General features: G+C 42.0%; 1 protein-coding gene across 1 annotated transcript; it reads left to right on the plus strand.

The window, feature by feature from the left end:
• Positions 1–2,082: 2,082 nt before the first annotated feature.
• Positions 2,083–25,430, plus strand: IREB2 (iron responsive element binding protein 2). Its single transcript, XM_032122991.1, has 22 exons — positions 2,083–2,189; positions 2,795–2,884; positions 6,045–6,210; positions 7,328–7,465; positions 9,467–9,688; positions 11,280–11,349; positions 12,378–12,561; positions 13,137–13,276; positions 13,662–13,833; positions 14,937–15,037; positions 15,467–15,583; positions 16,288–16,447; positions 17,291–17,426; positions 18,010–18,094; positions 18,690–18,846; positions 19,124–19,248; positions 19,552–19,656; positions 19,936–20,078; positions 20,539–20,686; positions 20,776–20,898; positions 21,419–21,604; positions 22,215–25,430. Exons 1-22 carry the CDS (start codon positions 2,171–2,173, stop codon positions 22,323–22,325), a joined length of 2,898 nt encoding a protein of 965 aa, XP_031978882.1. The 5' UTR covers positions 2,083–2,170; the 3' UTR covers positions 22,326–25,430.
• Positions 25,431–25,625: the final 195 nt, after the last annotated feature.

A 25,625-nucleotide genomic window follows, 5' to 3' on the forward strand; every position in this document is an offset into this window, starting at 1 on the left:
GATAACCAGCAGCTGTTTTGTCACTGGCATCCTGAGTACTGAGCCCTGCGGGACTGGAGCATCTTTGGCGAAGGAAAACAACAGTGAGGGATGGTGCAGCACATCCCTGGAGACGCTTCTTATCTGAATTTGTCAAGTGACAGAGCTCCAGCATTTGTCTGCCAACACTTCATTTGCTTGTCACCCAGCACTGACCCAGACACTTCTGCCCAATTCCTGTGGGAGCTTGTGCGTGGCCAGCATGAGAGGCAGCCACATGTGCTGGGGCAAAGGGACTGGGCTGGGCTGCAGCCCTCACTGCTTGTCAGGGCTCTAGCATGGGAAAGGACTGCACTGATCCAACAAGGGTAAGAGCTGTACCTGAGATGTCACACGTGACTGATTTCTTCAAAGACCCTGAACATGCTTTACACAGCAGAATTTGGGGAGCCACTCTAGACACATCTTGGCCACATTCTCCACCACCTTTCCACCCATCCCGTTCCCTCTGCCCGCAGTCTATCAGAGATACGCCAGACATCACTGTAACCTAGAACAGGGAAAAAGAGGCCAGAATTAGGCTTGCTCATGCAGTTTTGAGTACAATAATTGCAATGTGTGTCAAGTCCCTCTGTCACTGTTCAGGAAGGCAATGGCAGTTTAGGTCAAAAGAGATGCAGGCAAAAGGGAAAACTGATTGATTAGAGGCTGAGATGCAGATATCTTTTTGGTAATCTTCTTTTCTGCCTGAGCCTGGTGGTGCGTTCTGGCTGCATTAGTGTCTAAACCCTAGGTATTATCTCTGTCTTATAGCCTGGAAAAACGACTATTGCTTGACTTGTTCACCACTGTGAGTGTGGCCTCATGTACTGCTACTGTTGCACTAAAGATTAAGATAAAAATAAAATTCCACCGTCCAGCTAAGAAAAAAACCTCTTATTTAAGAGGAAGAAAAGAAGAAAGATATGAAACGGAAAAAGCCTTCAGAAGAAATCTAGCGTCAGAGACTAAGAGCAAGAGCCAGGTCAGGCCCAGCTGTGGGACAGAACACTGAGTACACCCCTTTCCACTCTCACTGTGGGCTGTGGTAATGTCCATGCCCTGCACTGGGACTCAGCTCATGGAGACTTCTAATGGCCTGCCCTGGGAGAGATTTGCTAGCATTTGTTTATTTCCTTAAGGGTCATTCTTTGTCATCTGAGCAGTGGGAGGTGGGGCCACCATGAATTTTGTTGTGTTCCGAGCGCTGCTGCTGTGCCCGTGTGCCCGCAGGGCTCCGGCGAGCGCTACCCACAGCACCGGCTGTCCTTAGTGCCACCCCGCTGGACGACGCTGGAACTGTTGGAGCAACTCCTGAGGAAGCCACGAGGGCTGGAGCACCTCCCCTATGAAGACAGGCTGAGAAAGTTGGCGCTGTTCAGGCCGGGGAAGAGAAAGTTGTGTGGAGACCTCACAGCGCATTCCAGTACCTGAAGGGGTCCTACAGGGAAGGTGGGCAGGAACTATAGTGATAGGACAAGGGGGAATGGGTACAAATTGAAAGGGGAAAATTTTGATTAGATATTAGGAAGAAATTCTTTACTGTGAAGGTGGTGAGGCACTAGAACAGGCTGTCCAGGGAGGTTGTGTACGCCCCATCCCTGGAAGAGTTCAACGTCAGGTCGGATGGGGCTTGAAGCGGGAGCGTATGATCTTTGGGGCCCCTTCCACCCCCTCAGCGTCGCATGATGCGCTGTAGGGCGGGGCCGCGCCCAGGGGTGGGGCAAGCCCGGCCCAAGGGGCACCGCCCGGCCCGGCCGGCGCCGCCCCGCCCACCTGCGGTACCGCGCCGCACCACCAGGCGGAGCTACCGCGCCGCTCCCGGCGCGGCCCCGCTCCCGGCGCGGCCCCGCTCCCGGCGCGGCCCCGCCCCCCTGCGGCCCCGCCCCCAGCGCGGCCTGACCGGGCAGCTCCGCCCACGCTCTCGTTATTGCTATCGCGAGAGCAGGCGGCTGCCCTCTCCCAGCTACTTCCGCCCTCTCGGCGAAGCCTCGCGCGATCTCGTGCCCTTTCCTCCCCGGCAGGGTGCGCAGTCTCGCGAGAGCGGCACCTCCCGCTAAGGAGGGGCGGGGCGTGGGGCGCAGTCTCGCGAGAGCTGCCGGCCCGCCAGCGCCCCCCGGCCCGCTCCCTCACGCTGACATGGTCGCCGGCGATGGACCCTCCCAGGACAGGTCGGTCACTGCGGGGACGGGGCCGCCCCGTCCGCCAGGACACCGTGGCCCTGGCCATCAGGTCGCCTTCTGCGCCGCCGAACGGCCGTGTCCCGGGCCTCAGGGGTCCCGCCGGGGGGGAGCGGCCCCGTCCCCGCCCCTCTGTCTGTTCCCTCCCGTGGGTTATTTATTCCGGGCACCTAATGGCTGCTACGAGGTTTATTTTTGTCCCTTGTTCCCTTGACGTTGCCTTGGCAGTCAGCGCGCTACGCTTCTTGCTGTATTAAAACCCATGTCTCTTATCTGCTCTGGTGAGGTGTCTTATCTTGTGTGTAGATGGCAAACTGAGACAACAAAGGTCAGGTGTGTTCAGGCTGTGCTAGTGACCTGCATTGACCTGTATGTACCTACTCTTACTGATGCTTTTAAAACTCACCTTAGTCACACATCTACATCACGAGGTGTCTCAATCCATTTAGAAACCTTTCCATATTGCATTTACTTACAGTCTAGAGGAACGGTTTTTTGGGCAGAATCAGAAATACGATCTCTTTTTGGGAGTCCTCAGTCAGTCCTGAAATATCCGGTTCGTTCGTGGCTGTAACTTTGTTTGTTTCGTCTCCCAGGAAGCCCTTACCAGCCCACCGTTGAAGCTTTGGAAAGCCACCCCGAGAAAAAGTTTTACAATGTGTCGAAGCTCGGAGGCGCCAAGTATGGTACGATGATCTCTGGGTGTAATTGGGGTGGTACCAGCAGCAGACTGCACCACTGGCTGCCCTGCGGTGGCAGGAGACGCAGTTGGGAATTCTTAATGGGTGTGTTTGGAAGCTGATCATTTCCCAATTTCTTAGTACTTTATGGAGTTGGCAGGGGCAATACTTGTAGCGTTTTTTTAGTAAGGAAGAAAATACAGGTGTTTCTGCAGTTTTCAACAGTATTCCAAATCAGAAGAATTACACTTTTGAAAAAAAATGAAGTGACAAAGAACTCCTATTTAATACTTCAAAAATAAATACCGCTTTCAGTGTAGTTTTGTACATCTTCGAGGTGTCCTGGTTTCATCTCCCCAGCAGCCTCACATAGTGGGTCCCTGTTTGCTGGAACATGGCTCCTGCTGCAGGGTGAGGTTTTGTGGTGCTCATGCTGTTGCTTAATCTCAGCTTGTCATTAGTATGCAATAGCTGTCTGTGCCAAAAAGACCTTTATTGGGTCCCTGTGTCCAAGTGCCTTTTAAAAACTCACAGTGTTGCACATGTGGTGGGAGGGAAGTCCATGCAGGGGAGGGTGCTTTGCTCTGTGTCAGCTGGAACAGGCTTTAGTCTTGCAGGTAATCAAAGCATACTGGCAATAGTCTCTCCGTTTGTTTTCATGTTAAACTGAAATACTTACATGGGGTACTTAGTAAAGGCATTTGGGATATTTTTCAGTTTTGCAAGGTCTGAATTCTTCTTTATTCATGGAATTTGTGATACGTTTCTTGAATGAAAAAAATTACCAGTGGATATTTCACTTTAAATCTATATTTGGCCACAGTTATTAATGCCCTGTTGTTTAAAGAGAAGAGAGAGGAGGGCACAGTGTCTGCTGAAACTTTGTGCAACAGCTGTGTGCTCTTGCAAATTTCCCCTGCATGTAGTAACAAAGTCAGTCTTTCAGATAAGCACACATGGAGGAAACTGCTTCAGTTTGTGGCTTGGTCCAGGGAGAAGCAGTGCTGTGGTAGTAACAAAACCAGGCGGTTCCATGGCAGTTTTTTGAAAAGCCTTATGACAGCAGTGGAAAAAAACAACAATATACAACTTTCTGCTAAAATGTGCCATAAAGGTTGTTGCAGTAATTGGTATTCCTGAAGATATTCTCAGGAGTCTAAACAGACTGCACTAAGAGGGTCTTTCTCTTCCAACAGAAACTTCTGTGCAGAAGCTGGAAGCCTCATGTTAACTTCAAGATGGCAAAATACTAAATAATGTCTAGACACAGTGTGGGACAACACTGGTAGCAAATCCAGCATCTGGAATTGCTCACTGCATTTGTTGCTGGAATAGTTTTGAGTTTTACCTGTTTGCCCTCTGCCTTGGGGCTTCTGACTGTAATTTGACATTAATTGCTAGCTGATATTAATCATATTACTAATGTAAATGTTAATTGATTTAGTTGCAAATTTTCTAGTGTTTAAGACTTACGGGAAAAATGAGAAGAGCTCAGAAGGATTTAGGGCAGAGAGGACATGTGGAGATCTAGACCAGGCTCTTGCAGGGGCTGGAGCTGATGCGGGGAGCCTTTCGTGATTAAGCTGTGCCAGTCTGGGAGGACAGATATTCCACTGCCTCCCATGGTCCTGTGCTTAACCGTGCCCCCTGTGAGCTGCTTTTCCCTTGTACCCATTCCCAGTGTCCTTCCCTGCACCCTGGGACTTCTGTGCTTTCACTGGGCACTTCTGCTAAGTCAGGCCTCCCCTTGGCTGCAGTCCCCAGGAGGTGCTGGGCACTACAATCAGGTCACCATCTCCCCTGGGGGTGAGCCAGCCCCGCTCTCCCTGCAGCTACTGTGTGTCAGGCATGGTACAGAGCCTCCTAGAGGGGCATGTGCTGGATGTGATCTCATTTCTGAAGCTATCCTGTACCCTGGGAAGCCCCGAACTGCACATGGTGTTGCAGACAGGAGCTTGCTGGTGCCTTGCAGGAAGCAGTTGCTTCTCCAGAGCTGGTGCTGAGCAGCCCCTGGGGCAGTGGGGTTTGTAACCCACAAGAAAGCAAACCAGTTCTCCTCTGGGAGCCTGGCTTTTTAATTGAGTGAGTGGTGGCATGGTTTGTTAGTCCTTTTTGATGACATCTTTATACTCAAGTTTACTCAAATCTTAAACTCAAAATAGTGACTTGTCTAACTAGAAAACAGTGGATATTATCTGTGAAAGACACAGTGAGAACAGAGTCAGCAAATTCTATATTAATAGTTTGTGAACAAACCACTGTATTAGGTTGAGACCACCAAACCTTTTTTTTTTTTTTAATTGAGGCCTGAACTTAATTGTTTCACCTTCCTCCAGGTAACTTTTTTTGTATTTCTCACTGTTCTTATGAAGCTGTTTGCCTGCTTGAATGATGCTGAACACTGGGATTTGGGGAAGGAATGTCAATAAATCTTGATGTTTTTTCTTTAGTGGTTATTTGTTTTGTTTTGTTTGCAGTGAATAATTATGTTGGGGTTTTTTTTCCTCTTCCCTCTTTATTCATTCTCATTTCCATTTCCCTTTTTTTTTTCTGTGCAGAAAACAGCTGGTTTTCAGTACCTTAATTCGTATCAGTAGCAAACTAACTCAAGTTGTATTTAATGACGTGTTCTTCTTTATATTTTATGAAATGTGATAATTTTAAAAGGGCACATGGCAGAATAGTTTCTGGTCTTTGTATCACTGTTAATTGAAAATAATATTCTGGCATTGGTTGCTTTTGGCTTGGTATATTGAGTAACGGAATGGTGAAATTTACAGTTAAAATGACTTTGAGTATTCCAGTAGTAGTTGCTTTTGACCTGCTCTGATCAATAATCCCAGGTCTATATTCCTTGCATCTCTCCCCTGCCAGCATAAGGTACCTTATTAAATGTCACTGTCTGAACAGTGTGGTCAAGCCATTGGTATCTCCCATTAAAATCCCATAGGATAACCCATCAATTCGTACATTGCGCAACTCACCATTCCATATTGTGTAAGGAAGATCAAACCCAAAGGCAACTGGAAAAGCAGGCTCCTGAAGCTCTCACCCTTCCAAACCGTAGAAAAGTGGAATTCCTTAGAAATGGGAGATTGTAATTTTAAAAAAACTGTGTAAGCTGCAAGTGCTGCACTCATGGGGTCTGTCCCTTGCCTCACCCCAGGTACTCTGCCTTACTCCATCCGAGTGCTGTTTGAGTCCAGTGTCCGTAACTGCGATGGCTTCTTAGTGAAAGAAACGGATGCTATGAACATCTTGGACTGGAAAACAAAACAGAACCATGTTGAAGTGCCCTTCTGTCCTGCCAGAGTTGTTCTTCAAGACTTCACGTGAGTGTGTGTGCCAAAACCCCCAAAAGAACCTGTGCAAACTCACTGAGTTTGTGTTCAATTCTTTGGCTTGAGAATAAATCACACCTCCCTCTTGATACCCAGGTGGAAACCTGTGCACTGCCTCTGCTGTTCAGTAGATTCCTCATGATAATTCCATATGATGCAAGGGTAGAAGCTGTTCCGTAGGGTACTTTGGCTTTGGGACAGGTTGGCAAGGCTGAAACTGCTGGCCTGCAAGGAACACTTCACAGGATAGATAAGAGCCAGAACACAAATGGAAGTGGTGATGTTTTGGCTGTAGCCAGATGGTTGACAGTTCACACTGTCACTGACAGTTCTTCCTTGAGATAATTGAAGATTAAATATTGCTTACTCCACAATAAGTAATCCAGTTGAAACCATGAATAATACATATATTGAAAAAGCAGCCTCTTAGGATATTAACTTCCTTTGTGATTTGACTATGGCATAGCTAAAAGGGCAGTCCTTCAGCAATTTGCAAATATTAAATTTAATCTGTCTTGCTGACTCTGTATATTTATTAAGCAGTCAGGTAATTAAAAAAAGGAATTATGATGATAATAAAAATGAGGTAACATCTGCTTAGCAGGCAAAGCCAGTAAGATTTATGTAGTACTGTGTTATATAAACATTGCCCCTCTCTGTTTTGTACAGCAACATGAATATACTTGTGAAATGCTATGAGCTTAGAAATGGCTCTGTTAGACAAATAATACATGTTGAGGTGTTAAATGTATAGCACAAGCTTCACTTGCATAGCAAGGTTCTGTTGTAAAGGTAAGGAGTATCTAAAGATCCTTTCTGTGCTGAAGTACCATCACACTTGAGAAGCAAAACAAGACATGAGAGAAATGTGGTCATCTTTGAGATGGGCCCATTATTGTCTTCAAACATGCTGTTGCTTGAGAGGGTGTACCTACTCCAGTGACTTTCAGAATGGTTCCAGTCCTTTAAAAATTAGAGAATAACAGGTATATTTTTTGAAATATGGATGTAGCTAGTTCTAGACTTGAATAAAATTAAAAATAAGTTTGTGCATTTCAGTCAGTTAATGTCTCAGGTTGTTTTACTATTCTGTTTTTCCATCTGTTAGTGGAATACCAGCAATGGTCGATTTTGCTGCCATGAGGGAAGCTGTGAGAAATGCTGGAGGAGATCCGGTGAAAGTCAATCCTGCCTGCCCAACTGATCTCACTGTTGACCATTCTCTGCAGATTGATTTCAGCAAATGGTAACATACCAACATACCTTTTTTTTTTTTTTTTTTTAACAAGCCAAACATTTTTGTCTTGACACTGAAATGTGGATTCATTCACGTCTTGTTACTATCCCATTAATCGTTTGCCATGCGTGGATCCCTGAAACAAGACCTTGTGGTATCTGAAAAAGGGCTGGATAAAAATGGATAAGAACTCCTGAAGGAGAGGAAGAATACTTGTGAGGCCTTATGGGTGAAGCTGACTGATAATCCAAATTCTGGGCTGAAATAACGGGATCTGGCATGGTTTCCAGAAAATAATGTGTCTCAAGAGAATGAGGCAGAGGGCGTTTGTTATTTTGCTTTGCTCTGATTTTATTGTTCAAGTTTAACAGAGCTGTTTTTTCCATACAGGCTGCCTCGTCACAGCTCCAGAGAAGGGGCCTGCAATTCTACTGGGCATATTAAAAGACTGTCATTGCAGTCCATTGCTTGTGACTGGTTTGGGTTTTTTATGGCCTTTGATTTAACACCAGATAAATGAGGCTGTGGATATTTTCAAAGAGAGAAGTGTGCTTGGAGAAGTCTGGAAAAGTAAAGGGACTGGAAAGCTACCAGCGTGGTTTTCCTTGTCTGACAGGCAGTTATGTGATGAACACAGCCTGGGGCTGCCTGTGCTAGAAACATAAATACTGCCCCAGAGGAAAAACTTGGAGCTTTTGTTTAGTGTTTGCTGAAGTCAATACTAAATAGTGCAGTTTCCCTTCACCTTCTCCCCTGCCTCTTGATTGTGGAGCCTTCCAAAACCCATGCAGAATTGCATAAACTGAGCAGGTTCTTTGGAAATCTTAAAAGTTCATGGGGAAAAAGCCTGTGGTCATAGGACACAGATGTGTGAGTCATTTCTGTCAACCTTCCAAATGCTCACAGAATTTCAGTTTGCTGAGTGTTAGAAGAGCAAGAAGCTACAGATTATCTGTTGTGCTGCGTATGCGTTGTCAGTTCTGTGCTCTGTCCATGCCTATGTCCGGAGGGACAGCTGATTCCTTTGCAATTAGGCCAGCCTAAAATTATCAGGCAGACCAAGTGTTGGCTAGAGGTCTCAACATACTGCTTTGTAATGATAAATCCAGCCTCTGGAGCATCACTTTGGAAAGCTGTGGGGGCTCAGCAGCTGCTGGCCTGTGATAAGAAGCCCTTAGCTGCAGGGTGATTTGTGCTGCTTTTATAGAGAGCTCCCATCTGTGGGCCACAGCCTGGTGGGCTGGGGTGGGATTTAGACAAGGTATCCTCTGAGGCCAGGCAATACCTTGCAATTTGATAACTAAGTATCTGGCTGTGTTACTGAGGCAGAAGAAAGCAGTGGCTTTAATGCAATTTTGTGATTTAATTATTACTGAGAGAGGTAAAAGTCATTAGTTTTTCACAATAAGCTTTCTTTGCTGTCCTGCAGATACTGAATCTTGCACAAATAGAGGGTAGTGTGCTATATGGACTTTTCTTTTAAGAAAACTCTGGCTTTTCTCTCTTACTTCTGACTGGCTTGAGTAGCCAGTTTATCTGAGCCTTTGAGAATTTGTATAAAAAGCCTAATTAAAGGATCAAGTTATGTTTCTTTCCTTGAGAAAGCAGTGGTTTTAACAGAACATGTACAGCACTGTATTAAAAAAAGAAACAAGTTCAGTCTACCATTTGGATGAGACTCTACCCACACCTTCCAAGTTTAAAACTCTTGAGTTCAGCCTTTGCAATGCTGTTTATAGATTTCTGGTCTATTGTGAACGAATGGAAGGAGTTGTTTGGTGCTAATCTTTCAGACAATCCAGTTTTGCTCACTTCTTACCACACCACATTACTTAACTAAGCTCATCCGGTGGTAGTTTACTTTGCAACAGGGTTGTAATAAAATAACTCTATTTTTTCAGATACTATTTTATAATCTGTTGAAGGAATTGCTCAAAAACAAGGGGGTGTGTGTCTGTATGTGTAACCAGATTCCCAATGTCTCAATGCATGTTGTGTTTAATGTTGCAGTGCAATACAGAATGCTCCCAACCCCGGTGGGGGTGAGCAGAAGCCTCCAGCCAAGCTGTCCCCGATGAAGGCGCAGCCTCGGAAGCTGCCCCCGTGCCGGGGCCACAGCGGCTGCAGGGGCTCGTGCAGCACAGGGGAGTCCAGCCGCAGCTCGGGACCCTTCTCTGCGCAGATTGAGAACACCCCCATCCTCTGCCCCTTCCACCTTCAACCCGTGCCTGAGTATGAAAGCTCCTGTGCTAAATTGTTTTTTACTTTTGTGTGTTGAGCACTGCCTGTGACAGCTCAGGGAAACGGGGTTGGGTTTTTTTTAAACATCCTTTGTAGTTTTCACCCATGCCTAGAAAAGTTGTATCAGTATCTAGAAGTAGGTCGGATGTAGCAGATACGAATTGGTCTGCAATAAATTTTTCTTTTTACAAGAAGAGCCTTACTGAACACCCTGAAGATGGCCACCTATTGGCTCATGGCTGTGACTTTTAAATTAAATATTAGTACTTCTCTCATTTCTTCACAACAACAAATTGGAGTCATTCTTTGCTCCAGAGCAAGCCTGAGTGAGTAACTCAATGAAGCATTAATTTATTTCTAGAAGTAATTCACAGCTTTTGTGTAATAACTTTTCAGAAGCCTCTGCCTCTTAAAGAACTAAGAACTAGCCTATACATCATCCCCCAGCCTGTACAGGATCTCACAGTCCATCTGTCACTGAGTTGAAATTCAGTAAATATCCTGCCTGTGTAGTAGCCATGGGGAGCCTCATGTCTGTGCCTCTCCCAGACTTCTGTGTTATTAACAGGTCTTTGTGCACCGTTCCATCTATGCCAATTATGTGTAATCCTCCTCCTTCAGCTGCTGCCTCTTTGCCTGATGGACTGTTCAGATCCCTATCTGCCTGTGCTGGACAGGTGTACAATTAGAAAGCTGATCAAATCTGTATCCCACAGTGATATTGTGCTGAATGCTGTGGTAACGGTAATAGATGTGGAAATATTCCTGCTCAGTACAGGTGTAGGAATGCAGAAGGAGTGATGTTTTCAGCAATATTGGTGTTCTGGCAGCACACCAACAGTGGTATTTATGAAGCTGCAGTGTGAACACTGACTGTCCCTCGGGACTTGGTGAAGCAGGAGAGCTGCTGACCTGCTGCTGCTGCAGAGAAGAAAGGAAAGGGTCATGACTGTAAAATACACTTCTAAAAATTGAGGACTTCCTTCCTTGTACAAAGCAAGTGTGTCCCCTTCCTTGTTCAGCTGCCCAAAGCAGAGATTATTCTTCTTAAATTATGGATTACTCTGTTACAACAAGTATCAGCGTCTTAATAAATTACACCTACTAAGAAAAAATAGTTCATTTTATGGGACTATACTGATGAGTACTTGTGACAAAATCTTGTGGCTTGGAGGGAAAAATGGAGGATAGTTACAGTTGAACTAGTGAACATTGTGGTTCTTTAATGTATGGAGTTTTGAGATGTGCAGCTTGTGAGACAACTGATAGGGGGGTAAAAAAGCTTCTGTGTATTGTAGCACATGCTTGGAATAGATCTCTTAGTATTTTCAAGATCGCACACTTCAGGCAAACCATACCTAGAATAAACAGGTTCTCGGACACAGCACATATGAAATCAGCTATTTTTCACTGTTTACAGAAAGCTTGCTGCAGGGAAGCAGTTATCTTTGTTCTAATAAACCACTTCAAAGAGTCCTGCAGGCTTAAATAAGCCTTTCATCAAACAAACTAAAACTACAACTTGTTATTCTATAATTTGAAATAAATTATGACAGTACTTGTAAACTTGTTTTCTTCCTAGGCCTGAGACAGTATTGAAAAATCAAGAGATGGAATTTGGCAGAAATAGAGAGAGGCTTCAATTTTTTAAGGTATGTCTGTGTACCTGCAGGCTTTGTGGTTTGGGTTTTATTAAAGAGTCATTTGTCTACCAGTATTCAGGTGTAATTATAAATTAAATGAAATTATTTGGAAATGCCAGGTTCTCAAATCTGAATTAATTACAAGAACAGAAAATTTGCTTTCTAACTTGAAAAAGTTTGCTCTGATTTGATTCTTGTCAGTGGGGATTTATGAAGCATTAGTTTTTTTAATGCCTTTCATGAACTCAGTGCTTTAGGTCACAGTGAGTTTCTGGCTGAAAGGGTCATTTATCCATACCTCTGTTACAAAAGATGCTGAAGTTGGAAGTGTTGAGTGGAGACCAGTGTTCAGACATGGCTGCTCTCAAACTGGGCAGCAGAAGTCCTGTGGTGAACATCAGTTTCTCTGCTCCTGGGCAGGGCTCTGCAACATTGCTATTTGATCCTCATGCACTAATTTGACATGGTTTAGGAATTCACTGCAATGGTCTAAAGCTCTTTTCATGGATGTAGACGAGACGTTTCTTTCTGAAAGTTGTAAATTAGCTTTTCCATTATTAAGGAAGGAAAATGGCCAGGCTGGATCTTGTTACAAGTTTCCATGTCTGCTCTATTAAATGTCCTGTCCTGAGTTTGCAAGCAGTCTCACCCTGGAGTGTCAAACTCAGTTTTACTATAAATATAAATTCTGCTATAAATACAAGTGCTTAGGTTCTGTTGTCTGAATACCAGTCTTAGGTGAGCTTGTAATCAGTTGTGTGAACTGGAAGGTAAGAGATTTCTGCAGCCCTGCTTTTGAAAGGTAGGCATGAATTACTGATTCAGCCTTCAGAGGAATTGAGTGAAAGCTTTTGTTGATGATTAAGAGTGTATCCAAGGAGATCACACACCTCTGTTTGACAAAGGGGCAAAAGCCACTTGGGGTGAATAGCAAAAACTCTTATTGTGTCTTGTTTTGTCTTTTTAGTAATGTTCTAAGAATTGAATATACCTTTGAAAAAAATACAACTCTTATTTTCATTTTGGGAAAATTACAGTGGAGTTCAAAAGTTTTCGAGAATATATCCATAATTCCACCCGAGACTGGAACGGCACACCAAGTGAACTTGGAATATTTGTCCCGAGTGGTTTTTGACATTAAAGATTTCCTGCATCCCGATAGCGTGGTTGGCACAGACTCGCACACAACCATGGTAAATGGCTTGGGTATCTTGGGCTGGGGTAAGTATGCTCACCAGAACTTCATTGCTCTTAGAAAGGCAACTAAAGTTGACTAAAAAATATTTCTTCCCACTGGATGTTTGTATCTCAGGCATAAGAGACTGTCTTGAATTATTGTTCTGAATGTTTTTTGTCTACAAGTAATCTTGATGAAGATTTCTTTCCATTGAGAAACCACTCTTTGTAATTTAAAGAGAAAACAGCCAAAAACTAGCTGATACTCAAATAAGTGCCGTTTGTACAGCAGAAATTTGCGTGAAGGTTTCTTTTCTCTCAGAAAATTAGTTTCAGATATAAAATATTTTCTGGTTGACTGTTATGTCTAACTTGAGTAATAAGTCTTGCTTGATTTTTATTTTTAATGTGCAAATATTTAACGGAACTTCTACATTTCTTGCTGTGTCCTTTTGGGGAATGGAGTGATGCGCTCCACTTGTGAGAGAAAAAGCAGAAGTATGTTTATTGTCATAGGTCTTTAGGCTCAATATAAAGGGTTTTATTATGTTTTAGTACCTTAATGTAATGAGTGTAGGTTAGTTAAGGTGCTGAAAAGCCATGTCCCACTCTCCTTGCAGGCGTCGGGGGCATTGAGACGGAAGCGGTGATGCTGGGAATGCCAGTCACTCTCACTCTGCCTGAGGTTGTGGGCTGTGAGCTGACAGGCACAGTCAGCCCGTTTGCCACATCCATAGATATTGTTCTAAGCATTACAAAGGTAAGAGTTCAATGCCTTTTCAAACACAAGAGAGTTTGTTGCAAGTACTGCCAGTGGTGTTTGAGAAATGAACTAAATGCAGGAAGTGTTTTTAGTATACCTTTAATCATGGCAGTGCAGAAAGGTACAAATAATCTCTAACCATTTATATTTGCAAGCCCTTTGAAGTAATGGGGTTTTTTTTCTTTCTCCTCTATAGTGGTTTACTTACAGACCCTCTTTAACTAAAAATAATTCATAATAATTTTATAATTTTTTTTTTTTGCAAACATAGGCCTTAGGGTTTCAACTTCTTGTTTTAAATGTTCATGACTTGTGAATTGTGACAAACACAACTTGCACTGTACCTCTTCACATAACAGGTATTGTGTGTTCTTTCCAACAGCATCTTAGACAAGCTGATGTCGCTGGAAAATTTGTTGAGTTTTTTGGGAGTGGTGTTTCCCAACTGTCCGTCGCAGACCGAACCACAATAGCAAATATGTGTCCTGAATATGGTGCTATTCTGAGTTTTTTCCCTGTTGATAATGTGACATTGAAGCACTTAAAGCATGCAGGTAAAGATTAAACTAAAGCAATGATTTATTGTAATTGTGTTTTTCAGTTGTGGTAAAACATGTTTTTTGCTCTGCAGAAAAACCCAGCTTAAGAACTATAGAGTTTTTGCTTAAAACTCCTCAATTCCTACGTGGCGCTTTTCTGCAGAGTTCTGATATGGATTTAACATGTAATTAGGCTTTTGCTTGAGGTTTGTGTCCAGTCTGGTCCATTTGTCTAATGCCCGATTTACGAACACGATACTACTTTTCAACATCCAGAATCCTAGTTTTTGGAAGCATATGTAAGCCTATAAAAGAAAACTATTAAAGAAATTCTCACTTACATTTTGAAATATGTATGGAATGTAAGTCTTCTTGATTTGAAATGAATCCCATAACCACCTGGAGATTCCCTACAAAATCGAAATTTAAAATGATTACTAGAAATAAGTGAAACTGCAGAATAAATCTGAACATGTCTCTGATTTTTCCCAGTGGTTTGTTTCCCTTTGAAGTGTGTGATTTCACTGGCATCTCAAGCTAAGCAAGGAGGATATCAATTCCTTATCAAGCTACTGCAAACAGAGAACCACAGGGTGACAGATGCCAAAAAAATCTCGTTCATGAGTGAGACTTTGAGACTGAAATCTGTCACTTTCAAATGAGAGTTAAATGCTTTCAATAGCAAACATGTTTGTCTGATCAGTGCAGAGTAAATGAATGGGTTTGGAAGAGTAGCCAGCAGTACTGCCTATTGTCAGCTAAGCACAGGGTCTGTATTAAACAAGGAAGTCCTAACACAGAAAAGCCTTATGGACTTCAGGGACACAACTGTCAATTTAGTTAGAGTTACCACTGCTAGAGCTGGAATAGCTTATTTTGTTTCTTGACATAGAAAGACAAGTTAAGCTAATTTAGAAAAAAATGTAATAATTTATAAATGTTTTCATTTGTGTATCATTCCTGAATAGAATTTGGGATATGGAAGTGGTATACTTGGAGAAAAAAAAAGTACTTTGAATGTTACATTTAAAACAATCCGAGTGTCTGAAAGTTGTGTGATTTGTTTTATTTATGTATTTTAATGTGACTTTTCTCATGTTTGAAATAACCTTCCTTAGGTTTTGATAAGGCCAAGCTTGAAGTCATGGAAGCGTATCTTAAAGCTGTGAAGTTATTTAGAAATGATGCGAGTTCTTCTGGAGAGCCCGAGTATTCCCAGGTATGCTTGAAAGTTGTTTGTTTGATTCTCATAAATAACTACTGATGATTTCACAGTCTCGTCTCCCACTGTAATTTTCATTGCTTTCAGCAAAGTTGTATTTATTAACTCACAGTTTCGAGAAGCAGAGCTTTTCTGTAAAACATGGAGGGGATGGGGAAAAGAAGGGAGTATGGTAACATTATACTGAATTCCAGTCATCCCAAGGATTGTGAATGGTAGAAAAGTTATGGGTAATGTTAAAAAATGCTTGGAATAAGAGGAATAGCCTCTTACAGTCAGTGGTGTTGAAAATGGAATCCCAGAGTTCTAAATGTCTGAGAACATTCAAATTTGAAACAAGAGTTCCTGGGTGTCTCAGGAGTATATTCCATGTACCACTGGTCCGGGGTTGGTAATGCCTGCACTTTCTGTTTCTTGCTTTCTTAGGTAGTGCAAGTTAGTCTAAGTTCTATAATTCCATATGTCAGTGGCCCCAAGAGATCCCAAGATAGAGTGGCTGTTAATAACATGAAAAGTGACTTCCAAGCCTGCTTAAGTGAAAAGGTTTGTATTGCTGATGCTCTCTTCAAAAGGTATTTCCTGTAATTCACATGAATAAATGTTATATTACCTATTCCTTGTGTACCTGCTGAGCCCTCCTTATTGCTACACAACTGCTTATCCAGGGTGTTCTGTTCTCGCTTGACAGGCATCCCAAGGGTAAATCACTGGTGTGTTTGGCAGGAACATGACCTTCCAAAAATCCTTAATTTAGGGATTTATTAATTAGTCCTAATTTGGATTGCTAGGGAGAAAGAACTTTAGGTAGGGACCTCTGGAGGATGTTTGAGTGCTGAAGAGCACTCAGGTGAGGGTGTAAAATGCTAATTGACCTACTCTGGTTTAGTTACCACCCTCTTGCAATTAAAATCTTGGACATGCTTCTAATTCAGGAACCAGTATTGTGTAGATTAGACATGTACTCTTAAAGGGATGTTCTTCCATATACAGAAGGAAGTGAATTGTGGAACAGCCACACATAGACTGGCATTTGTTCACAACTGTTGCAAAGTTAAAGCAGTTGTGAAGGAAGAAGGCCGAGACCAGTGTACAGACAGAGGGACCTGAACTGAGGGCTGCTTTTAGATCTATAACGGTTCCTAGTGGCACAGCTGAGTGTTATTTCAAAACCAGTGTTCACTTGGTCTTGATGTAATGTCATCCTTTCTGTTCTGTAACAACTGGTAACATGTATTTTTGTCATCCAGTCTGGTGTTAAAGGGTTTCAGATTGCAGCTGAGAAGCAGAATGACATTGTGCCTGTTCAGTATGAAGGAAATGAATACAAGCTGTCCCACGGCTGTGTTGTCATTGCTGCGGTCATCAGCTGTACAAACAATTGCAATCCATCTGTCATGCTTGCTGCAGGTATGTTGGGACCAGACAGCTCAGGGTCTTAATGGTGCACTCATGTTTGCACAGCCCTCACCTTCAATTTTGTAGGTTCTCTTTACAGGTTTGAAACTGCAACTTTACAGGTTTGAAACTGCAGACTTGTAGCCTTAGCTTGTAGGCTCTGGAGGTTATATAGGGAAAGTTGCTTTTCCATAATACAATCTTAGTTTGTCCCATAAAAGCAAGTATTAAGGAGAGTAATTATAAAATATTTACACTTGGTAGTATTACAGCAGGTAAGCAGTTCTAGGGCTCCTGTCAGGTGGATGCACACAGTGGCACTGCTGATGCAGGAGGTGAGCTTTAGCTTCCAGCCTGTCCTGGATGATGAGCTGTGCTGCCACAGCCAGGACAGAAACTCTGTATTGCTGAGCAGTTGTTCTGTCACTGGTTCAGGAGTATCTGTCACACCTTCACAAGCTGCAGATGATTTTGTTGGAACAGCTCATCTGTCAGACCTTGCTCTCTTTTTAAGATCCTCTGTGGCCAGGGTGAGCTTCCTCTTAGGGCTGTGTGGCCTGTCTCTAGAGACTGAACGGATTGGCACTGTCAGCTAGAACATGGCAGAGATTTGTCTTAGAGAAAGTAAAATGGGTGTCTACCTTCCAGGAATGGGAATAAAACCATGCATGGTATTGTTATGAGTTAAGAAACTTTATTCAGGCTAGTAATAGCTGTAATAGTTTAATAAACTGAAAGTTGTTTAATCCTCTGGAATTTTTTATGCTTGCTTTAACTAAGGCAGAAGCATACAGATGTCCTATTAAGGGATATACAAATCATAATCTGTGTCGTTTTTTCCTTTTTGTTTGGTAGGACTCCTGGCCAAAAAAGCTGTTGAGGCTGGCCTAGTGGTGAAGCCCTACATCAGAACAAGTTTATCACCAGGGAGTGGAATGGTTACACATTACCTCAGTTCCAGTGGAGTATTGCCATACCTCAGCAAGCTTGGGTAAGGCCTGTTTCTGTTGGTGAGTTTGGGCAAGTAGTACATAGCGGGGTTGTACAGGCTGATAAATAGGATTGCTGTTCATTTTGGGTTGGCTAATTCCTAACTTAGTAGATTGCCATCTTACTTACTGACTTAAAATTATTTTGCTTCATTGTATTCCCTCTTTAAAATTTATGATGTGTAGCTCTAATATATCAGAGCTCTGTTTTTCCAGTCACAAATTACTTCATTTTAAGTGACTTGCAGGACAGGATGTACTTGATAATGTATTTTAAAAGTGGAAGCTGGATGCAAATTTATCAGGACAGTCTGTATTAGTCTTTTCTTATCATTGCTGCTGTCAAGGGTTGTTTAGTTGGTTTCTGGTTGCTCTGTAGCAGTAACCGTGGGATTATGTTCAATATTCTGTAACGGTACTCAGCTGTGGTTTGCATCAGTGACATGTAGTGTCTGCTGTGCATTCTCTAAAAAGAACTGTCGAAGGACAAAAAATTATTGGAGATTGTTAATAAAAGAAAATGCAGTTGTTAACAAATTGCTCGTGACCGTGTAATGTGTGACTTGATTGGTTTTTCCCACGTAGGTTTGAGATTGTTGGTTATGGGTGTTCCACCTGTGTTGGGAACACGGCCCCTTTGCCAGAAGCCATCAGGAATGCAATAAAACAGGTAAAGCTCTGTCTGGCTTGTTGAACACAGAAATGTATTTCTCACCCAGTTAAGCAATCAAGAAATACAGTAATTCATGCAAAATACACTTCCTTTTTGGTTTGGACTTTGCATGATGTTGTTGGCATATTTGCTTGTTAGAGGGAGACCATGCCAATTCATTGCTATGTAAAATAAATGTAATAAGTAGTATTTTTAGAATACAGTTATAAATGACAAGATAAATACATATGATCTAATCTTGCAGAGGATGTAATGTGTAGATTTTGTATCATAAGTGAAGAGGAGGGTTTTAAAGAGCTATGGGCTCAAGTCATTTTAACCAGCAGTGTCTAAAAGCTACAACTTTTTTCTCTTCTGAAGCAGAAGAGAAATAAAAGGCAGGAGAGGAGTTGACTGAATTGACAGGAGAGCATATCAGAGGGTCAAAAGGGAAAATGAGAAGGGCAGTGGGAGAGAGCAAAATGCCTTTCAGTTGTAGTGTTAATTTTTGAAGGGGAATGCTAAAAGCACATCTGACTTAGTCAACAAAAATAGCATAAGCTGTTTAAGTACCCCAAACTGCTGCAACACTATGTCTGGGTCTGCCTTTCAGGGTGATATCATTGCCTGTGGGGTACTGTCTGGCACAAAGAACTTTGAGGGCCGCCTGTGTGACTGTGTCCGTGCCAACTACCTGGCATCCCCTCCGCTGGTCGTGGCCTACGCCATTGCGGGCACCGTCAGAATAGACTTTGACACAGAGCCTCTGGGTGAGTGTTTTCCTACAGCTTCTGTTTCTGCAGCTGGTGCACATGGGCAGAGATTCCTGCACATGATTTCAACACCCAGAGCCAATATATTCAAAGAGGAAGCACAGCCATATTTGCTTTGCTCATGGCTAAAGCAAAGCATTCACTTAACTGATCAAATTCTTTGCCTATCTGGTACCATCTTTGCAGGCCTGAATATATACACATCTATGTTCTAATACAAATCTCAAGTCTAGTATTTTATTCTTCAAAACTACTGTTGTGTTTAAAATCTTAGGCACTGGTTTTAACGGCAAAAGTATTTACTTACGAGATATTTGGCCCACCCGACAAGAACTTCATACAGTGGAAGAAGAGTGTGTGATATCATCCATGTTTAAGGAATTGAAAGAAAAGATGGAGGTAAGAATGGTCTGTTCTACCTAATTTAAAGGTTGCGTTTCATTGTAGCTTTATAATATCTTGCAGTTGAATGTGATTGTTTTGCCATTTATTTCTGTTATGGTAATGGAGGGCTTAACTGAGGGGTACTTGTATTTAAAAGCAATTCCCAAGTAATACCCAGTGAGGTAACTTGGAATATGTAATAGAAAATTATTACTAAATAATAGTAATTAATAAAATCACCAGTACAACTTTAGTTTTTGAGTATAAAAATACAATAAACTAACTTCTGTTCTTTTCAATTAATTTTCTTTCTTGTAGAAAGGAAACAAACGATGGAATTTACTGGAAGCACCAGAGTCAACTTTATTTCCCTGGGATTTAAAATCTACTTATATTAGATGTCCTTCCTTTTTTGATAAACTTGTAAGTACAGTGGATCTATCCACCAGATTATATGGATTACTTTTAAGTAAAGGAATAGCTATTCCAGTAAAGCTTCAATGTTGAACTAACAAATTTAATTATCACTAATATTTCTCAGTCTTTTAAATACTGTTTATGTCTCTGGAGTGAGTGGAGCCTGTACATCAAGGGGCCTTCCTATACTGCAGATACAGTTTATATGTCTGTTTCTTGGAAGAAAATGTTTAATGTTCCTTTTCTTCCCTTCTGTTGTTCTTTCCCCCCACCCTTCCCTGTTAGGCCAAAGAACCAGTTTCACCGCAGGCAATTGAAAATGCCCATGTGTTGCTGTACCTGGGGGACTCTGTCACCACAGATCACATTTCCCCTGCTGGGAGCATCGCAAGGAGCAGTGCTGCTGCCAAGTACCTGACCAGCAAAGGGTGAGCACTTGCTGCAGCACAGGACTGCTGCACGTGCTGGATAATTGATTCGCACTGTCACCTTCCTCTAGAAATGCCTGTCTGCAGAAAGGGGAGACTATATGTGGAAAAGCAAAATAATTAATCAATGTTAATAAATATGCTGGTAATGGCAAGAGGATTAGTAAGGTGGGTTGTTTCCTAGAGCAATCTCCCCATAAGTCTTCTGTAAGTACCACACTGCTTGTAGCACTTCATAACGAAGTTGTAGAAAATTAATTTAAAATTGCAGTTTTCCTCATGAATAACCTAGCAGTGATTTACCCATGTTGTTCATGATTTATAATAATTACATTTGTTGGAGGTCTAGTTGTTTACATCTTCCACTGAAGATATGCTGCAATAATTGTAAAAAAATCATGATATCCTTTTAAATCAGATAATCTTTAACTGATTTCTTTCAATTTGCTTTTTATTCCAGACTCACACCTCGTGAATTCAACTCTTATGGGGCTCGAAGAGGTAATGATGCTGTGATGACAAGAGGTACCTTTGCAAATATCAAGCTTCTGAATAAGTTCATAGGAAAACCAGCTCCTAAAACAATTCATTTTCCATCAGGACAAACGGTAGGAATATATTTGTTTGTACAGCTGCTCTGGAATGGGGATTGCAGGTTTAGAACTCACTCAAAATGTGTCACTTTGTCATTCCACAGCTAGATGTGTTTGAAGCAGCAGAGCTGTACCAGAAGGAAGGCATTCCTGTAATTATTCTAGCAGGAAAGAAGTATGGACTGGGTAGCTCAAGAGACTGGGCTGCAAAAGGGCCTTTTTTACTGGTACTGCTGGTTTGTTTGGGTTTGGGGGTGATTTTGTTTCTTCTAGAAATACCTAAAAACACATTGTATAATTTCTTTGTTAGAATCTTCATGGGGGAGAATCACTAGTCAGGATAAATCTGAATTTCCTCATTATGTAATTTACTGTCTTGAATACCAGACTGAGACAAATCAGGCATTTGTCTATGCTGGCCTCTGTTTGGTCTCCATGGGGTGATCAGTATCTCACTGTTGGAGACTAATTTCCACTTATATTGAGAATGTATTCCGAGTCAGCCATTGATTCATGTCCTGTTAACTCCAGCATGGCCACTGTCTGTAACAAACTGTTTCACACTGCATGGGCCTGCTCTGGCTTGTTTGCTTCCATCTACCTGGAAAGCTAAAAAGATGTTACCAGGGTACTTAAAGGACTCTGTGCAAAGCACTCTCTTTACTCTTGAGTTTGAATTGCGAGATGTTGGACATAATCTCTGTTCAAAGGTTACTTCTGTGTTTCACTCTGCTTGCATTTTCACAGGGTGTTAAAGCTGTCCTAGCTGAGAGCTATGAGAAGGTTCATAGGAGTCAGCTGATTGGAATTGGCATCGCTCCACTTCAGTTTCATCCTGGGGAAAATCCAAGTACTTTGGGACTCACTGGAAGAGAGCAATTTTCTATATTGTTCCCTCCAGAGCTGTTGCCCAGAATGACTTTGGATATTAAGGTATCTTTGCAATATTTTTAATTTCTCTATTGAATGTTCTGATGATTGAAAACAGAGAAAGAGAAGTTAATTCTGATGATAGGAAGCAAAGCAGGAAAAAACAAAATTTAATTCTCTTGGAAGGTAAGCTTATAGTCCTACCTGAAGTTTGTCATGGCAGTTGGAGTTTCCCAAAGTACATGTACACATGTTCTTCGTACACAACTTTGTATGCAGCCTAATATTTTTGATCAGAGTGGTATTTTGCCCCTCATGGGCTCAGTATTAGGGTGGAATTGAGTTTGTCTCTCATAGGTGTGATGATTTGAGAGAGGCTTCAGCTCTCCATTTTCTGTAAACAAGCCCGTAACACAATTGGTGCCATCTTAGGGACATGGTGGTTTTTGGTTACCAACAGGCCCCTGGCCTGCTCACAGCTGCATCTAAACTGTGCCCTAAAACAAGCCTTCCTTCCATCCAGCCCCAGCAGGCTTGGGGCTGTAGAGGCATGTCAGAGGGTTGAATTTGCTTGTGTTCAACAAAACTTGGGGTTAGAATGTTGACTGAGAATAAGCAAGGGGAAGTGAAAGCAAAGCTTAATTGGTTTCTCTTTTTTGCTTTTCTTTTGAAGACAAGCACTGGAAAAGTATTCAGCGTGATTGCCTTGTTTGAAAACAATATGGAGATAACTTTATACAAGAATGGTGGAAGTCTAAACTTCGTGGCTCGAAGATTCTTATAGTAGCTACTGACTCTCTGGGTACCCTGCATAACTGGTAACTCAGCAAATGCCTTGTGTGAACCCAGGAATCTGTACCGTGGAACTGCGAACAGTCCTAGTATGCTCAAAGTTACTTCGTCCATGGATGTAAAAGATTGTGAATCATTGTAACTGCAACGAGATCCTTTCTGATTTTAAATAATATTCTAATGGTGCTATTAAACATTGCTAAAATCAACATGTGTATTGTGACAAGAGAGCTGTAAGTATGGAGGGGATGTTTTATCAGACCATTTTGTAAATAAACTATGCGAAATTGAAACTGATTGTGCTGAAGATTATTATGTAAGAAGATTTTCTGCAGTTGTTTCCACTCAGTTTTTGCACCTGTAAATCTGCGTACTGCTGTTTGTTGGTTTAAGAGTAGCAGATGGCATAGAATCTTAAAGGCCAAACATTAATTTTTTTTTCCTCATCCAGAACTTAGAAAAGATACTGAGTTTTCAAATTCTTTAGGTTATGGGCTGAACAAAAGCAGTCCCCATGAGGCCCATGGTATCCTGTATCACAGATGATGACTTCCTTACCTTTGTTACGGGATTATATTTCATCTGGATCCAGATTTAAACTCCTCAAGCTATGAAATATATGAAACACTGTGTGCCTAGAAATATGGGAAACATTTCTGCATTAAAAAAAAATCTCACAGTTGTTTCATTCATGCAGGTTAAGCCATGTTTCTTCATGCTCTTCAACTGAAGTTTGTCACATCTGCTTCAAAGGGTGCACTTTCTCATTTATGACATCTATTTTTATTGTGCTCTCTGCAATATCGTTAGACAAAGTACCTCCCCATAATGTTTTAACCTTTAAAAACCTTTTAAAACATTTACTAGGGTTGTTTAAATTCCTCTGCTTTAAATACAACCTATGTCTAATGTTACACTTGTCAGATGTTCAAGAGCCAGCCAGGTCGCCATACTGCCTTTTAATGCTTCCTCATGTGCTGGCAGTTCCCAGCTCTTACAAAGTGTCCCATTCTGAGGAATAGCCCAGAGTACTGAACAAACCTTTCTCTTATGGCACTGCAGTAGCTGTGGATGGAATTGTCAGCACACTGAGGGTAAAGCCCCTGTTCCATAGTTTGTATTGGCAGGAGATGCAGAGTTCCTGCAGAATGGCTTGTGTTCCCACTGCGCTGAGCTCTGGTGGTGTCTGAGCTGTGCAAGTGAGTCTGCAGCTCCAGCAGGCTCTTCCTGTGCTCCTGTGTCTTGAAAAGCTTCATAACTCCACTTACAGTTTGTGTAGAGATTAATTTCTGCTGGAGAACAAAACTGCAATACTTGCCTATAAATTGTCAAGATTTTGCTTTAAGATTTTTTGTTCTTGATAAATGTTGTCTTAAATATCAAAACATTCAAGAGGACTATATTAGCTTTATTTACATGTGCTTTTCATTTATAACCAGACACTAAGATAGCTGACTTGTAAACTAACAGATGCACTGTTCAAATCTTTAAATAGTATGTTTGACATTCCTTAAAAAAAAGCCCCAAAACCTCTTGCATAATTATATCAATACAATGTATTTTTGACAGTTCAAAGGCCAAACTAATTTGATTGACATAAGTTTGATACATATTTTTCTGTTTCGTTAGACAAAGTTCACTAAAGTTTTAACTTCTGTATAATCCGTTTTTATATTTCACTAGTTTGATGTGGTTTTATTTTAGGTGAGATGAAAACCATTCCGGTGACTCCTACCACTTCTAAGGGGGATAAGTCAATGCGGTTTTGAATATTATATTCAACTGAATGCTGAATGAGTTCCTGTTCGGTGGTACACTTCCATTAATTCTATCCAGACTGACTGAGCAGATCTTACTTCTTGTACAACAGTGTCTGATTGCTATTTTATCCCAGCTTGAAGGTATATTCTTGATTTAGTTCAAGAAAACAAGTGTTTGGGGAAAAAAAGGGAATTTAGCGCTAGTACATAATGATGCCTCGTGCAGATAATAAAACTGCAACTCCATGGCTATTTATAACTGTGTAACTACTAATGCTTGAAGGGAACACAGCCCCCTGCCCTCTCTCCATGTTTCAGGAGACAGGGATCCAAGCCATGTCAAGGCAGACTGATGAGGTGAAGTGCAATTTCAAGGCATGCGACTTACCTGCAAGTTGTCACCAGTAAAGCAAGTCAGCTCTTTTTAGAGACACAGGGGGCTTCATTACCTTAGCAGCTACTTTAATTCTGCTGCTCTATGGAGTCTTATGTCCATGAGAGAGCAGTTCTGAGCAGTGCTTGGGCACGGGGGCTGCTCAGCTGGAGGTTCCTATTGTTGCTGCAGCAGGTCCAGCTCTAAACAAGCCCAAGTCAGTGGCATCTCCAAGGTGCGCAGGCTGACTCCTACCCTACCTTGTGGTGTGGGGGTGCTGTGTGGGATAGCACTGCCCACATACCATCTGCGCAGTGGTGGGGAACTGCACTGGCTTGTGATCCATGGGAACAGCCCTGTTCCCTCTCCCCTGTACAAAGTGCACCTCAAGAGCCCAGCAGCAATGGGAAGACATTTAACTTTGGACACACTGCTAGGACTCTGAGAGCCTTAGGTGGGCAGGAGTGACAGGAGCCCTCTGGCAGGGGCAGGGCAGGGGACAGTCAGGATTGCTGTGCTCACACACCGAACGCCGTTCAGTTAGACCTCTCTTCAGTATCCTAAAACATAGGAGGACATGTCCTTGCTTGAGAAGTGACTCAGTGTGTTAAATGTATTTAACCTAGACCTCTCTTGATTTGGATTTGGGGGGAGAATCATGTTGAAATTTTTGTAAATGTTTTCTCTTCTTGCTTCCCTCTTCCTCCCCATCCCAAACTACAAAGCTTTGGGATAGTGTTGATGTTTATACATTTTACACCTAAATATAAGGACAAGAAGCTATGTATATTAATCATATTTAAGCAACTGCAAATCATTGTCTGATATTTAAAGCCAACAGAATAGTGTAAGTTTTAAGTTCAGTAAGTATTGTATAGATATATCTTAAGTTCAATTGATGAAAATTGTGCATAAAATGTTACCAATGCTGTAAATTATTTTTAATAAAGAAAATTGTATCACAGTTCTTATATGTTACTGTCTATTTTGAATAGATAGTATGGAATACACTTTAAATGGTACTGTGTGTGAAGGGGCGGGGTGACTAAAGAAAGGGGTAATATTATATATCATATAATTATGCCTGTTTCATTTTCTTGTTAAGAGTATTTGAGGTGGGCTCGCAAAGCATGCTTAGCTGATGTAGAAGGATGTTCTC

This window comes from Corvus moneduloides, chromosome 13 (genome assembly GCF_009650955.1).
Source record: "Corvus moneduloides isolate bCorMon1 chromosome 13, bCorMon1.pri, whole genome shotgun sequence".
NCBI lineage: Eukaryota > Metazoa > Chordata > Aves > Passeriformes > Corvidae > Corvus > Corvus moneduloides.

Coding starts and splice junctions, on each gene's coding strand:
- IREB2 (XM_032122991.1), top strand. Junction 9,689..11,279: donor CACCTTCAACCCGTGCCTGA/GTATGAAAGCTC, acceptor TTTTCTTCCTAG/GCCTGAGACAGTATTGAAAA. Junction 15,584..16,287: donor AAGCCTGCTTAAGTGAAAAG/GTTTGTATTGCT, acceptor TTTGTCATCCAG/TCTGGTGTTAAAGGGTTTCA.